The following is a 15,886-nucleotide window of genomic DNA, read 5'->3' on the forward strand; positions in this document are numbered from 1 at the left end:
CAGCAAAAGTTGTAGTAGCAGTAGTAGTAGCAGCATAAGTAGCAGTAGCAGCAGTGGTAATAGCAGTGGTAATAGCAGTAGTAGTAGTTGTAGTCGCAGTAGTAGTAGTAGTAGTAGATGCAGTAGCAGCAGAAGTTGTAGTAGCAGTAGTAGTAGCAGCATAAGTAGCAGTAGCAGCAGTGGTAATAGCAGTGGTAATAGCAGTAGTAGTAGTTGTAGTCGCAGTAGTAGTAGCAGTAGTAGCAGTAGTAGAAGTGTCAATAGTAGTAGTAGTAGCAGCGGCAGTAGTAGTAGTAGTAGTTGTAGTAGCAGTAGTAGTAGTAGTTGTAGTAGCAGTAGTAGTAGTTGTAGTAGCAGTAGTAGCAGTTACAGTAGTAGATGTTGCAGTTGGAGTAGTATGGGTAGAAGTGTCAATAGTAGTAGTAGTAGTAGTAGTAGTAGTAGCAGCAATAGTAGTAATAGTAGTAGTAGTAGTAGTAGTAGTAGTAGTAGTAGTAGTAGTAGCAGCCGCTATAGTAGTAGTAGTAGCAGCGGCTGTAGTAGTAGTAGGAGCGGCTGTAGTAGTAGTAGCAGTAGCAGTGGCAATAGTCGTTGTAGCAGTTGCAGTTGTAGTAGTATCAGTTGCAGTTGTAGTAGTAGTAGTTGTAGTAATTTACAGCACTGAGGAGCAGTGGTAGTAGTATGAGGAAATGGTGTGAAAATATGGTTTATATACTTTAAGGAAGTATAGCCTACTGCAATGTAGATATGAATGTATAGCATGAGAAAATGTTATGAATATGACTATAATTTCCAGACAAATGTAATAAGAAATGTGTGGGTAGAGGTGGCTGCACTCTCTCTCTCTCTCCTCTCTCTCTCTCTCTCTCTCTCTCTCTCTCTCTCTCTCTCTCTCTCTCTCTCTCTCTCTCTCTCTCTCCACTGCACGTCTGCAGCGAACTCCATTAAACCAGTTTATTACGAGGCTGACTTAGAGAGCACTGACAGATGGCTCCCAATCTAAGCCGACAGATTGCAGTTCATTCACTCCAAGCATCTCCACTCATAACTACATTTAACTATTTTTGTAATTAGCCTATATTCTGCCAAGTGTTTGATTTTCTGTTTCAATATCATGTGTGAAGAAATGGCAACACCCAGTGTCACACAAATGACATTGATATAGTACACTATTTGTGGTATTACTCATACTGTGTAATGTGATATAAAGTTAATGTTCATAGTCTTTTTGATATTGGAATTTCAGAAAACAAACCCAAAATAAGTCACCATAACCTCTATCAATCTTTCATCTGCCACAAGATTCCCCCCCCCCCCCCCCCCCCCACCCCCTCCGGTGTTGGACATCACACACACACACACACACACACACACACACACACACACACACACACACACACACACACACACACACACACACATACACACCTTCCACACACACACACACACACACACACAAACCGTCCACACACAAACAAAAAAATAGCCAAAGATAAAAGAGCATTGGTGGGTTAGTTGGAGCATTTCTCCCTCCACAGCCCTAATCCCAGTCCCTTTTGATCAAAGATGGATGATAGTGGTCCACAGGCTTATCTGAATGACTGAGCATCTCCTACTGTTTGATCTTTCATGGGTTGGGGGGGCATTGACAGGTATACACACACTTCTGTCTGTCCCTGTGCAGTCTGCCACAACACATCTGTGTCTGTCTCACCCTCTATGGATTGCTCAACTCAACTCCGGACCATCTCTGTAGACTGTGTAGAATGCAACCATCCATCCCTGAGAAAGTAAACAGTCGTATTCACACACAGTGCAGCCATAGCAGATGTCTTTATAGTGCATAATGCATTGTGTTTGGGGGGGGGGGGGGGGGGGGGGGTTCTAAGAAGCCAGTGAATCAGTTCAGAAGTAGTGTATGTGTATCCAGTCACTTGCAGGTGCAGCATACAAAAAGTACAGTCATGAAAGAAAGACAGATACCAGCCAGTGACTCTACAAAACAATATAAAAGGAAACAAAAGAATTCAACAGAGCTTTGATGGTGACCCCATAAAGGGCAGATGGTGAGAAGAGCCATAGCAGTATGTCTCTATAATTTTTTCTTCCTCTCTCTCTGTCCTCTCTCTCTCGCTCTCTCACTCTGTCCCATTTCTCTACCTCTCTCTCATTCTCTTTGATCCTCCTTTTTTCTCTTTCTCTGTCTCCTTTGTCTCTCTAACCATCCCCCCCTCTCTCTCTCTGCCCTTTCTCTACCTCTCTCTCTCATTCTCTCCTTGTTCCTCCATTTTCTCTCTTTCTCTGTCTCCTTTGTCTCTCTGCCCCATCTCTCACTCTCTCTCTATCTGCCCTTTCTCTCTCTGTCTCTCTCGCTCTTTCTCTCTGCCTTTTCTCTACCTCTCTCTCATTCTCTTTGTTCCTCCTTTTTTCTCTCTCTCATCTCTCGGCCCCCCCCTCTCTCTCTCTCTCTCTCTCTCGCTCTCTTTTCCCACCTTTCCCAATCTCTGTCTTCTCTCCCCCCTCTCCTTCTCCCTCTCTCCCCCCTGTCTTGCCCCCCTCCCAGCCCACTCGTGTAAGCAGCCAGAGAGCCCGGCCCATGTGGAGGTGATGGGGATGGATCTGCCAGGGTTTGGCTACACCCTCCTCTACTCCTGCCAGACCGGCTTCTTCCTGTCTGGGGGCTCGGAACACCGCATCTGCAAGTCCGACGGTACCTGGACCGGGAAGATGCCCATTTGTCGAGGTACAGGCCGACATGGCCAGTGTGTTTGTTTGTGTGTCTGTGTGGTTCCAGGGTGAAGTTCCCCCTAACTTTCTCCCAATGCTAACCTTAGCCATTTGTTTGCGTGCTTGTGTGTGTAGCATGGCATATGCTGATATGGGACAGAGGCTCTCTTGTGCCGCAGGTCATGACTGCAGCTGCAATAGTACGGAGCACACTTCACACACGTGCAGACAGAGTCCTCACCACTGCTGCGTTGTGCAGCTGTGCACCTCAGGCCCCAGAGTAATTACAAACACAAACAGATGGGAGAGACATGGAATGCTGTGGGAGAAGTTCCCACTGTGCCAGGCTGTTCTGCTACCACTGCAGCATGCGGCATCTTGTGTTATTCTGGCTTCTATCAAGCCACTGGAACAAACAGGATCATGCTTCTGTCTGCGTCTCCAACAGCACCCTAGTCCCTATCTAGCACACTGAATTTGACCAAAAGTAGTTCACTAAGTAAGGACTAGGGTGCCATTGGAGACGCAGGATCTGTTTCTTGTCCTTGATGGACTGGTCGTTTGGCCCTGTGCAGTAATCCTGTCCCCACCACTGTGACTTACCTTCACTGTCAACTGTAGAGGGCCTCTGCCACTTAACGCATTCTACTGCATGACCACATGCGTGCTTATTTCTGTGTTTCTTACTTTGTACACCTTTCTATACCTTTTATAAGCAATTGTCATAAGAGAAGAGCTTGCAAGTAAGCATGTCATTGTACTGTGTGCACATCGCTGTATCACGTGCATATGACAAATAAACTATGATTTGATTTGATTTACTATAACTAGCAGAAGATTCCATGCTTGACTTTTACACCACAGAACACACCGTATGTGTTTTATTTAGGAATATTATCCAGAGCCATACATTTATATGGCTATGCTATTACCACGCAATAGAATTGAGGATTCGCCATCAATTAGTTAGTTGCATTATCTCTTGATGTGTGGTGCTGAAGCACATTAATACATGATTAGAAGTCCCACATGGGGAAGTTGATGTGAAATAATATAACTAATGCTGTTTTTGTCTCCCATCACCTTAGCTGGGTCCAAACTCTCAGAGAAGCCTATCAAGCCAGTGGCAGGGACACCCAGTCCCAAGCTGAGTGGTGAGTGCCTGACTGAAATGCAATCACGACACACACACGCACATCATTACAGTAGCCCACACACACACACACACACACACACACACACACACACACACACACACACACACACACACACACACACACACACACACACACACACACACACACACACACACACACACACACACACACACATATATAGACACAGACACAGACACACACCATTACAGTAGCATCGTCAGAGCAGTGTTCTGATTCCATAACAAAAGACTACTCTGACTGTACTTGTCTAAAGTATACATGCGGCAGTTAGCAGCGGGTCAGATCCGTAATCACAACAGAATGAATATGAACAACTTAATTTGGCTCGACGGCTTCGCTAATAGCACCTCAGAAGGACTGGTATCCTTAATGCATTCTTGAGTGCCCCTCTTGAGGGACGAGAAGTTAATGAAGAATGGAGAGGATGAGTTTGACGGTAAAATGTCCGGGCAGCACGGCCTGGCAGTCTCTCTCTCTCTGTCTCTCTCTCTCTCTCTATGTCTCTCTCTCTATCTCTCTTCTATGGAGTCATCTGTCGTGATGCCGTGAGATAGCAGCTCAACCATGCCAAAGTTTCCACTGCCTTCATAACAAGTTTAACATTGATAAACTTGGAGAGGGAGTACGTTTTTGAAAAGCTTGGAGGTCATTTACAAAGTTTGATATACTCTGAGGGTGAAAGCTCACGGGCCCTGCCTGTGTCTGTGAAAACTAGTAGTACTGTCTATTTGATCAACCATAAATCAAACAGACTTATAGAAGGTTATACAGAGGATGCATGTGTAGCAGTAACTTAACAACCCCTGTGCAAGGACACACACTGTATATCGATCTGTATTAATAAGTGTTGGCCTCAACTTTGCATTAGTTTAGGGGTTTGAGATGTGTGGTGCGGCCATTCGGCCAGACACTCAATATCTGGTCAGTATGAAGTTAAAGGGATAGTTCACTTATTTGAATTTACCTCCAAAGTGTAGTTTATTATCTGGTGGAATGTGAGGTCGTAGTATATTTCAAGATTTTTTTTTTACTCAACCAAGGTCCTCTTTTTCTCTCTTTCCCCAAACTTTTAAAAGTTTTATTGAAACGATGGATACAAATGAACAGGGAGATTGATAAAGGGAAGACAGTGTGAAGACCGTTGGGGCTGGGATTCAATCCCATACAGGCAGGGTGTGCAGAGGGCAGTGGGTTTAACCGCTCGACCAACCTCAGGCACAACCAAGGTCCTCTTATAATCAATATTTTCTATGCCCTGTTTCAGTTCCTGATGACGTCTTTGCTCCTAACTATATCTGGAAGGGTTCATACAACTACAAGGGAAGAAAACAACCAATGACTCTGAGTATCACAAGCTTTAACGCCACCACGGGAAGGGTTAACGTCACCTTGACCAATAGCAACATGGAACTGCTGCTTTCAGGTACGCCGTCCCCATTTCACTCCATATCACACAGAGAGGTTGATGCTAGGGAAGGTCTCTAGACACTCCTTGAACACACATGCACACACACACAGTTATGTATTACCCCAGCAACACCTATCAGAGTGTTGTAAAAAATGTCATCATGTACCACTGGAGTAGAATGGAGCTGGTGTTTCAGATGCGGTGTTTCTCTTCCCCAGTATGCATATGACTAGACTTGAGTGTTACTAAACATAGCTTACAACGTTTGAGTGGTATGGCCTTAATGTCAGATGGTATCCATTTAGGACTGTATCTACTTAGTGGGAAATTCAATTAAGTTGTTTATTTGCCTGTGTAAAGGACATTTGTGAACATTCAAATGGGAATTCATGGTCTGTCTGATCTGAGAAGATGTTTTGAGGTGATGCGTTTTGACTTAGACATTAGACATTCATTCACATTCTCCAAACATCACATTTTGAAGTGTTACTGTTGCTCCTGCTGCTCTGTATGGTTCCATTTATCCAAATGTCAAATTTAGAAGTTAAGGGTTAAGGTTTTGGATAAGGTTAAAACATGAAGTTTAGGCAGTCATTCCAAATGGTTAAGGTAAGGGTTAAGGTTTGGGATAGGGTTAAAACAAAAAATGCAAAACCAGTCTCCACAACTGGGATCAATCATCCGGAGTCATGGGATTAATTTAATTTATTGTGTACATAATGTTGCTGCTACCATCTCTTTTGACCGAAAATAACTTCTGGACATCAGAACAGCGAATACTCACCACAGACCAGAATAAACTTTTTCCTTTAACGAGTCCAACGAGAAGGATATCCTGCTTTCACTGGAACAGGCCCAGATCCACACCTTTTGCGTGAAGAAAAGACGCAGGAAAAGGGGCCGCAGATCGGGCAGCCTTCTGAGAATCCGTAGGCAAGCGAGTAAACTCCCACTGCCATCCGTTCTTCTTGCTAACGTGCAATCATTGGAAAATAAAATTGATGACCTACGATTAAGATTATCCTACCAACGGGATATCAAAAACTGTAACATCTTATGTTTCACCGAGACGTGGCTGAACGACGATACGGACAATGTAGAGCTAGAAGGATTTTCCATGCACCGGCAGAACAGAGACACCACCTCTGGTAAGACGAGGGGTGGGGTTGTGTGTCTATTTGTCAATAACAGCTGGTGCACGATGTCTAATATTAAAGAAGTCTCGAGTCATTGCTCGCCTGGGGTAGAGTACCTTATGATAAGCTGTAGACCACACTATCTACCAAGAGAGTTCTCATCTATATTATTCGTAGCCCTCTATTAACCACCATAGAATGAAGCTGGCACTAAGACTGCTCTCAACCAACTCTATAAGGCCATAAGCAAAGAAGAAAATGCTCACCCAGAAGCGGCACTCCTAGTAGCCGGGGACTTTAATGCAGGCAAACTTAAATCAGTTTTACCAAATGTTTACCAGCATGTCACATGTGCAACCAGAGAAAAATAAATCCTAGACCACCTTTACTCCACACACAGAGATGCATACAAAGCTCTCTCCCGCCCTCCATTTGTCAAATCTGACCATAATTCTATCCTCCTGATTCCTGCTTACATGCTAAAACTAAAGCAGGAAGTACCAGTGACTCGCTCAATAGGTAGGTGGTCAGATGACGCGGATGCTACACTACAGGACTGTTTTGCTAGCACAGACTGGAATATGTTCTGGGATACATCCAATGGCATTGAGGAGTACACCACCTCAGTCATCGGCTTCATTAATAAGTGCATCCACGACGTCGTCCCCACAGTGACTGTACATACATATTCCAACCAGAAGCCATGGATTACAGGCAACATCTGCATCGAGCTAAAGGGAAGAGCTGCCTCTTTCAAGGAGCAGGAGACTAATCCAGACGCTTATAAGAAATCCCGCTATGCCCTCAGACGAACCATTAAACAAGCAAAGCGTCAATGCAGGATTAAGATTGAATCCTACTACGACTCTGACGCTCGTCGGATGTGGCAGGGCTTGAAAACTATTACGGACTACAAAGGGAAACCCAGACGCGAGCTATCCAGTGACGCGAGCCTACCAGAAGCTAAATGCCTTTTATGCTCGCTTCGATGTAAGGAACACTGAGGCATGAAGAGCACCAACTGTTCTGGATGACTGTGTGTGAACGCTCTTGGAAGCAGATGTGAACAAAACCTTGGAAAAGGTCAACGTTCACAAAGTCGCTGGGCCAGACAGATTAGCAGGACGTGTACTCAAAGCATGCGCGGACCAACTGTCAAGTGTCTTCACTGACATTTTCAACCTCTCCCTGACAGAGTCCGTAATACCTACATGTTTCAAGCAGACTATCATAGTCCCTGTTCCCAAGGAAGCGAAGGTAACCTGCCTAAATGATTACCGCCCCGTGGCACTCACGTCGGTAACCATGAAGAGCTTTGAAAGGCTGGTCATGGCTCACATCAACAGCATCCTCCCGGACACCCTAGACCTACTCCAATTCGCATACTGCCCCAACAGATCCACAGATGATGCAATCTAAATCGCACTCCACACCGCCCTTTCTCACCTGGACAAAAGGAACACCTATGTGAGAATGACATTCATTGACATTCATTCAAAACCATAGTGCCCACATAGCTCATCACTGAGCAAAGGACTCTGGGACTAAACACATCCCTCTCCAACAGGATCCTGGACTTCTTGACAGGCCGCCCCCAGGTGGTAAAACATAGGCAACAACACATCTGCCATGCTGATCCTTAACACTGGGGCCCCTCAGGGGTGTGTACTTAGTCCCCTCCTGTATTCCCTGTTCACCCACGACTGCATGGCCAAACACGACTCCAACACCATCATTAAGTTTTCTGACGACACAACAGCGGTAGGCCTGATCATCGACAACGATGAGACAGCCTATAGGGAGGACATCAGCAGTGTGGTGCCAGGACAACAACCTCTCCCTCAATGTGAGCAAGACAAAGGAGCTGATCGAAAAGGCGGGCCAAACAGGCCCCCATTAACATCGACGGGGCTGTAGTGGAGCGGATCGAGAGTTTCATGTTCCTTGGCGTCCACTTCACCAACGAACTATCATGGTCCAAACATACCAAGACAGTCGGGAAGAAGGCACGACAACACCTTTACCGCCTCAGGAGACTGAAAAGATTTGGCATGGGTCCCCAGATCCTCAAAAGGTTCTACAGCTGCACCATCGAGAGCATCCTGACCGGTTGCATCAACGCCTGGTATGGCAACTGCTTGGCATCTGACTGTAAGGCGCTACAGTGGGTAGTGCGAACAGCCCAGTACATCACTGGGGCCAAGCTTCCTGCCATCCAGGACCTATATAATAGGTGGTGTCAGAGGAAAGCCCATAAAATTGTCAGAGACTTCAGTCACCCAAGTTATAGACTGTTTTAATAAAATTGCCCATTGTGTATGACCCCCACCCCACTGTTTATCATCCCCACATACGTGTACAAATTACCTCGACTAACCTGTACCGGTTCCGGTGCCCCCTGTGTATAGCCTCGTTATTCTTATTGTGTTACTTTTTATTATTACTTTTTATTTTAGTCTACTTGATAAATATGTTCATAACTCTTCTTGAACTGCACTGTTGGTTAAGGGCTTGTAAGTAAGCATTTCACGGTAAAGTCTACACTTGTGTGAGAAATAAAGTTTGATTTGATTACCCCCATCCACCACCCCCGTCCACAACGCCCTAGCAAAACCCAAGCCTACTTGGGTGGCTGGTTTTGAAGACATTTCCCAATGTTCTCAGGACATGGATAGACTTCCAATTTCGATGTCAATCTTGAACAACCTGGCTGATGATCCCGATGACTCATTTATTTTATATATTCGTTTTCACATAGACGTCCCTAAAATGCAAATTATTCTGTCCCTTAATGTACTTCATTTATATAGCCTAACAGACGTGTAAAACCTACCCCCCACCCCTCCCCCATTTCGCTTAAATGAAATTTTAATCCGATCTGACAAATCTTTGACGGATTTACCATAATTATCCGGAGTGTCGAGGCCCCTTTTCCCCTTCCCCCCTTGCTCCTTCCATCTCGCTCTTACCCCCCTCGTTTCGCCACGAATGCCTTTAGCCCCAGCTGACATGTCATTTACATCATCTAATTAATCTTCTCCATTTAAATTGGACTGGGAATTGCCCAGCCGTCGCCAATTATGACTTAGACAGGTGAATGAAGAACTATTCATTCACATACTCATTGAGAAGAAATTACCATGTCTGGGAGATATATGGATCACAATGTAATCATAACACTGAGGCGATGGAGGAGGCCATTTTGTGTTTTTAATAACAGCTTATTTTACATTTAGAGAGGCCAGGAAATGGTTTGGGTGTGTTAATTGAATGTGTCTTATTACTACTACTGTGTACATCAGTCAGTTCAGAGCTGCAGAGGTAGCGAAGGGCCGAGACCTCTGATAGGCTTTAATATGGTGCTCCCTTTCTTTGCCTTCAATTGCAGGAGGCAGTTAAAAATAGGAAGTACAGTTGATGAGTGTTCTACTGCTGGAAATTGCTCCATGGTTGAAGAATATGGCTCACTGAGTGTTCATATCACCTGCTTTCATTTTCCAGCCAGACAGACAGATAGACAGACAGTGAGATAAGCGAGGGAGACCATCATCATGGGGTCATTGTTTGTGATCGTCTCCCCTGAGTACCATCAGTTATATCAGTGTTGTACCCTGGCCTCACATTGACCCTCTTGTCCCCCTGTGTTCTGTTGTGCTGCAGGTGTCTATAAGAGCCAAGAAGCACGGTTGATGCTGCTGATGTACCATGTGAAAACGTCCACTCACACCACGCTGGGCAAGGTCAAGGAGGAGACGTGGTCCATGGACGGTTTTGTAAGTTTACCGTTTCTTACTAACAGGAAGGATTTGTGGAATTGAAACATTTACATGTGTCATTTAGCAGACTTACATATCTTAATAACCATTTGACGTGGTGTAAAAATTTTGAAATTGACATTTGTTAGACATCAATGGACATTTGTTGGACATTTTTACTTCATGTTTATTACAAAATGGCCTCAAATGCTATCCTGAAAATGTAGATTTTTCCTTTAACTTCTATGGGCTTGGTACACACTATCAACAGCCAGTGAAATAGCATGGCGCGAAATACAAAACAGCAAAAATCTCATAATTTCATTTTCTCAAACAATCAACTATTTTACATAATTTTAAAGATAAACTTCTCGTTAATCTAACCACATTGTCCGATTTCAAAAAGGCTTTAATGGCGAAAGCATAAAATTAGATTATGTTAGGACATAAACTTCACAAGAAAAACCACACAGCCATTTTCCAAGCAAGGACATTCATCACAAAAACCAAAAATACAGCTAAAATATTCACTAACCTTTGATGATCTTCATCAGATGGCACTCATAGGACTTCATGTTACACAATACATGTATGTTTTGCTCGATAAAGTTCATATTTATATCCAAAAACCCCATTTTACATTGGCGTGTGATGTTCAGAAAATGTATTCCCACCAAAACTTCCTGTGAATGAGCACATCAATTTACAAAAATACTCATCATAAACGTTGATAAAATTTACAACAGTTATTGAAAGAATTATAGATATACTTCTCCTTAATGCAACCGTTGGGTCAGATTTTAAAATAGTTTTACGGAGAAAGCACATTTTTCAATATTCTGAGTACATAGCTCAACCATCAAAGCAAGCTATACAGATACCCGCCAAGTTCTGGGGTCAACTAAACTCAGAATTAGTATTATAAATATTCTCTTACCTTTGCTGATCTTCATCAGAATGCACTCCCAGGACTCCTACTTCCACAAGAAATGTTATTTTTGTTCGAAATACTCCATATTTATGTCCAAATACCTTCGTTTTGTTCGTGCGTTCAGATCTCTATCCAAAGGCATAACGCGCAAGCGTAAATCCAGAAACGAAAAGTCAAATAGTTCCATTACCGTTCGTAGAAACATGTCAAACGTTGTTTACAATCAATCCTTAGGGTCTTTTTAACATAAAACGTCGATAATATTCCAACCGGACAATATTCCAACCGGACATCTTCAAATAATATTTTTGCAGGAATCTCCTTGCGAATGATTTTGCCGAAGATTGTATACAGAGGAAAAAGAAGGAGCGGCGCGCCAAATGTGCCTGCGCAGTAAACAACTCACTGGTGCCAGGCAGTCCACTCATTGACTGAGCTCCTATTTTCTGCACAGTAACAGGAGAAGGATGAAAAACGTTTCTAAAGGCTGTTGACAGCCAATGGAAGCCTTAGGAAGTGCAACGTGACCCCACAGACACTGTAGTTTCGATAGGGATTCAAAAGAAGAACTACAATTCTCAGATTTACCACTTCCTGGTTGGATTTTTCTCAGGTTTTTGCCTGCCATATGAGTTCTGTTATACTCACAGACATCATTCAAACAGTTTTAGAAACTTCAGAGTGTTTTCTATCCAAATCTACTAATAATATGCAAATATTTGACTCTGGGCCCGAGTATTAGGCAGTTTACTCTGGGCACGCTTTTCATCCGAAAATGAAAATACTGCCCCCTATACCTTAAAAAGTTCAAACGTAACCCCATATTGAAAAGTGCCATTCAAAGAAATAAGTTAATCACTGACTGACCGACACACTCACTGACTGAATGACTAACTTACTGACTGACCATATCTGTCTCCCTAGGTGTCTGCAGAACCTGACGGTGCCACCTACGTCTTTCAAGGCTTCATACAGGGTAGAGACTACGGCCAGTTTGGACTTCAGAGGCTAGGTAAACATTATCACATTGTTTTTTATATCAGCTTTGTTAATGTCAACAATATTGTGGCATTTCAGTATATAGAAATGAAACATGTATCTAATGGATATTTGATATAGGCCAAAAGGTGAGTGTGAGAATATTAATGTTGTTCCTATGTCTCCTCTCCCACACAGGTTTGAACATGTCAGAGAGTAATAACTCATCCAACCCACCTCATGGTACAAACAGTAGCTCTGTGGCCATAGCAATCCTTGTGCCTTTTTTCGCCCTGATATTTGCAGGCTTCGGGTTTTATCTTTACAAACAGAGGTAAGTGTACCTACCCACCACCAGCTATTTTTATACTGTGGGCTGAATTCACAGTAAAGGCCACATACAGATGTAGGATCTGAAGTTGATCACCCTGTTGCAGGATAACTTTGTATTTGAGGTTTAAAAAGGCTTCTGAAGATTTTAATTTCCACTTGACTTGATTTTTCCTTACGAAAAATGTCTCAACCCCTACAAAAATGACCATTAATTATAATCCACATAATAATTAGCATTTCTTGTTGCCGCAGGATTATCTTCCTACTGTAATAAACTGCCTCAAATTAAGATCCTCCATCTATACTGTGCTACTGTGTTAGGATCTATAGCAGAGGTGTCAAACTCCATGGAGGACCTAGTGTTTGAAGGGTTTTGGTTTTTCCTTTCAATTAAGACCTAGACAACCAGGTGAGGAGAGTTCCTTAGTAATTAGTTACCTTATTTCATGAATCAAGTACAAGGGAAGAGCGAAAACCTGCAGACACTCGGCCCTCAGTGGAATGAGATTGACATGTGATCCATAGGATTTGTTTGGCATACGGGTTGCTGTTATTCACATATAAAACCCTAAACCATTGCTGTGTTCCTCCACAGATCTTCTATTAAAACCCAGTACATATTAGATAGGCTACACGTTGAATTATACTGACTCTTGTTCTACATTGAGTCTGAACCATGTATTTGTCCTTCTCTAGGACTACTCCTAAAACCCAGTACACAGGCTGCTCCGTCCACGAGAACAACAACGGCCAGGCGGCCTTCGAGAACCCCATGTACAACACCAGTGCCAAGTCAGTGGAAGGCAAAGCTGTCCGGTTTGACCCCAACCTGAACACAGTCTGCACAATGGTATAATGAAGTCCGCTTGGCGACCGCTACCGCAAAAACTGCATCGTGTTTTTCTTATTTTATATCAAGGTAAAAAAAAAAAGAACAAGAAAAATGCTTTTGCGAAACAAGACGATTTTGTTTAGATCGAGACTGGAGATAGCGATGGAGACACTCCAATAGAGGCGTGTCAGACATTTTTGGGGAGACGAACAGAGGAACAAGGAACCGATCCTCTGGTACATAAAGCACACTCTTCAGGAACCTTGACTGGGTCATGTGTGTCGAGAAGGACACTCACTGCGAGACCAGACCAACATCATGTTTTAGAAGACTGAACTGAGAACTGAGAAACATAAAAACCCAAATCTTCACGGTGGTCGGCGAGTGGCCTGGAGAGTTCTTACGCTACCTTATTATATTGCACTCTGCGAGTGCTTCTTCACAGTCGATTGGGTCTTTTATATAAAGTGAAAAGGATCTGTAAATCTTCTTCTTGCATATATAGGAGGAGCATTCACCACCTATATTTTTGTATTATATATTACCACGTGGGAGGGGCCAAAGGGAGAGAGATTATATGAAGAGTTTATAGAAAAAAGAAGAAAAAAAAATATTTCAGAATATGCTGTTCACATCGTCAAACACACAAAGGTATTTTTTGGTTAATTTTTTAAAGGTTAAATCGTTTTTTAAAACAACGGTTTTGCCCGTGACTCCCTCTCCTTTAGCTTCAGTCCCATATTCTGTGTTTTTTTCCCACTGTGGCAATCAGAAGTGTTTGAAGTATTGATGTTAACTGTGTGATGTGAATAGAAAGGTTTTCTGGAATATTTAACTCTTATTTGCCATTTTGGATCATACTTTGGTAACGTTATTAGCCTTTACAGTCATCTACATTCTGACCTAAATAAGGAATGTCAGTATTGAGATCTTAAAGTCTGCAAATTAAAACTTATTTTAAATGAGTGTCATTTAATTTGTACTAAATGTGGAATTGTTACACTTTATATAAAGACAATATCGGTACTGCTTGTGGCCATTTGAAAGTTCTGTGGGACAACATCATGGAACAAAATCCATCCAACATCGACAGAAGAGCAGAGCAGAATCAAACATCATCCCAGTAGGTTTAACAATCATATTTCATACTGTATTCATCCCTTCATCTGTCTGTAGCGACAGAGCGAAAGAACTTTGTTGAAATAATGTGCAATGGACCCATCTTTATTTGTATTTTTTTTCTGATAAAAAATGTCTGATGATGTAATTTGCAGAACAGATGCATTTTTCAACACTAGATGAGATGAATTGCGTCCTGTATCGTATCAATGCCCAGTGCCACCCATTGGACCTGAGTCAGTCCTAATTGGTGTCCGTGACTGCAGTCCCCCAGGTCTCCAAGCTGTGATTCATTACAGTGCCTTTATGATAAAGCAGTACCCCTATAATAAAGTAGTACCACGACCTCATCACACATTAATACGGAAAGGGATCAATGGGCTCCACCAGTGAATCCTCTGGCATCATTATCACCAATGACAGACCAGATCAGTCTATCTGCAGACTTGATGATACTCTATACTGACAGTGACATCAATCGCCATGCCAACCGCAAACCAATGAGATCGATCTTTCCAGAATTTGTGTTTCTTTTGATATTATTTGGCATTTTTACTCGTCCGCACAACATTTTCATTGTGACTTTTCATTATATTGCACTTTTTTGTTACGGTTTTGTTTTGAATTGTTGTTGTTATTGTATTACTCTATGTATCCTAGTGGGTGGTTTTTACAGTGCCTACCAAAAACCATGTGAACCAGCTCTGCTGCTCCTTCCTCTTCTCCTAATCCCCCTGTTCCTGTCTTTCTCTTTATAATGTTATGGTCTCATTCCCCCTCTCCTTCACCTCACAGGGCTCCATGTGTTGCTGAACAAACACTAAACACTGACACAGTCTTGTGACCCAGCGCAGCTCCTTTCCACTCATCAGGTGCCATGTTTTTTTAACCTTTCAATCTATTTTGCCATTTAGCTTTTCCTATAAAAATGACTGCAATAAAGAACCCATACAATTCTAGGAAGCCGAAATATGATTTGCAGTACAGTGCAGCTGGGTACTCCTATGTTAAATGCATTGAAAATATATAAAAAATGTAAAAAATAAGAAAAAATGTGATTTAAAAAAAAGTTTTTTTTTAAAGAAATATATTTTTATGAACAAATTATTTGTAACATGTATGAATCTATTATGTACATTTCCAATGCAATGTAAGATTAAAAAAGGCTAATTGCTTTTGTAAAGTGTCGCCATTTTCTTCATTCCATATTCACTTTGTTAAGATGTGTTAGATGTATATGATATTCTCTACTGTATACGCCTGTACACACTATCTAGCATTTCCCTCTGGTTACAGTAGTCTTTGCATGGATTGGCTCCCATGACGAATACAGCCCGATCCAAACAATGAATCATACAAGCCCTCAACACAGACTGAGACCCAGAAATAGCCTTAAACCACTGAACAGATATCACAACTGTTGCACTAATTCCCCTTCCAATCGAGTCATTATAACCTTGTTTGAGTGACAGCCCTGTCATAGTTTGAT

General features: G+C 42.6%; 1 protein-coding gene across 1 annotated transcript in view; it reads left to right on the forward strand.

Moving 5' to 3' along the window:
* Nucleotides 1-15,558, forward strand: part of LOC106570400 (CUB and sushi domain-containing protein 3) — a 738,870-nt gene extending 723,312 nt beyond the window's left edge. Inside the window, exons 65-71 of the mRNA XM_082961236.1 lie at nucleotides 2,564-2,743; nucleotides 3,816-3,881; nucleotides 5,170-5,328; nucleotides 10,110-10,222; nucleotides 12,060-12,147; nucleotides 12,312-12,447; nucleotides 13,143-15,558. Of these exons, the coding sequence (XP_082817362.1) occupies nucleotides 2,564-2,743; nucleotides 3,816-3,881; nucleotides 5,170-5,328; nucleotides 10,110-10,222; nucleotides 12,060-12,147; nucleotides 12,312-12,447; nucleotides 13,143-13,302 (902 nt within the window). The 3' untranslated portion in view covers nucleotides 13,303-15,558. The remainder of the gene's footprint in view (nucleotides 1-2,563; nucleotides 2,744-3,815; nucleotides 3,882-5,169; nucleotides 5,329-10,109; nucleotides 10,223-12,059; nucleotides 12,148-12,311; nucleotides 12,448-13,142) is intronic.
* The last annotated feature ends 328 nt before the right edge of the window (nucleotides 15,559-15,886 follow it).

Source organism: Salmo salar, chromosome 14 (genome assembly GCF_965601325.2).
Source record: "Salmo salar chromosome 14, fSalSal1, whole genome shotgun sequence".
Lineage (NCBI taxonomy): Eukaryota > Metazoa > Chordata > Actinopteri > Salmoniformes > Salmonidae > Salmo > Salmo salar.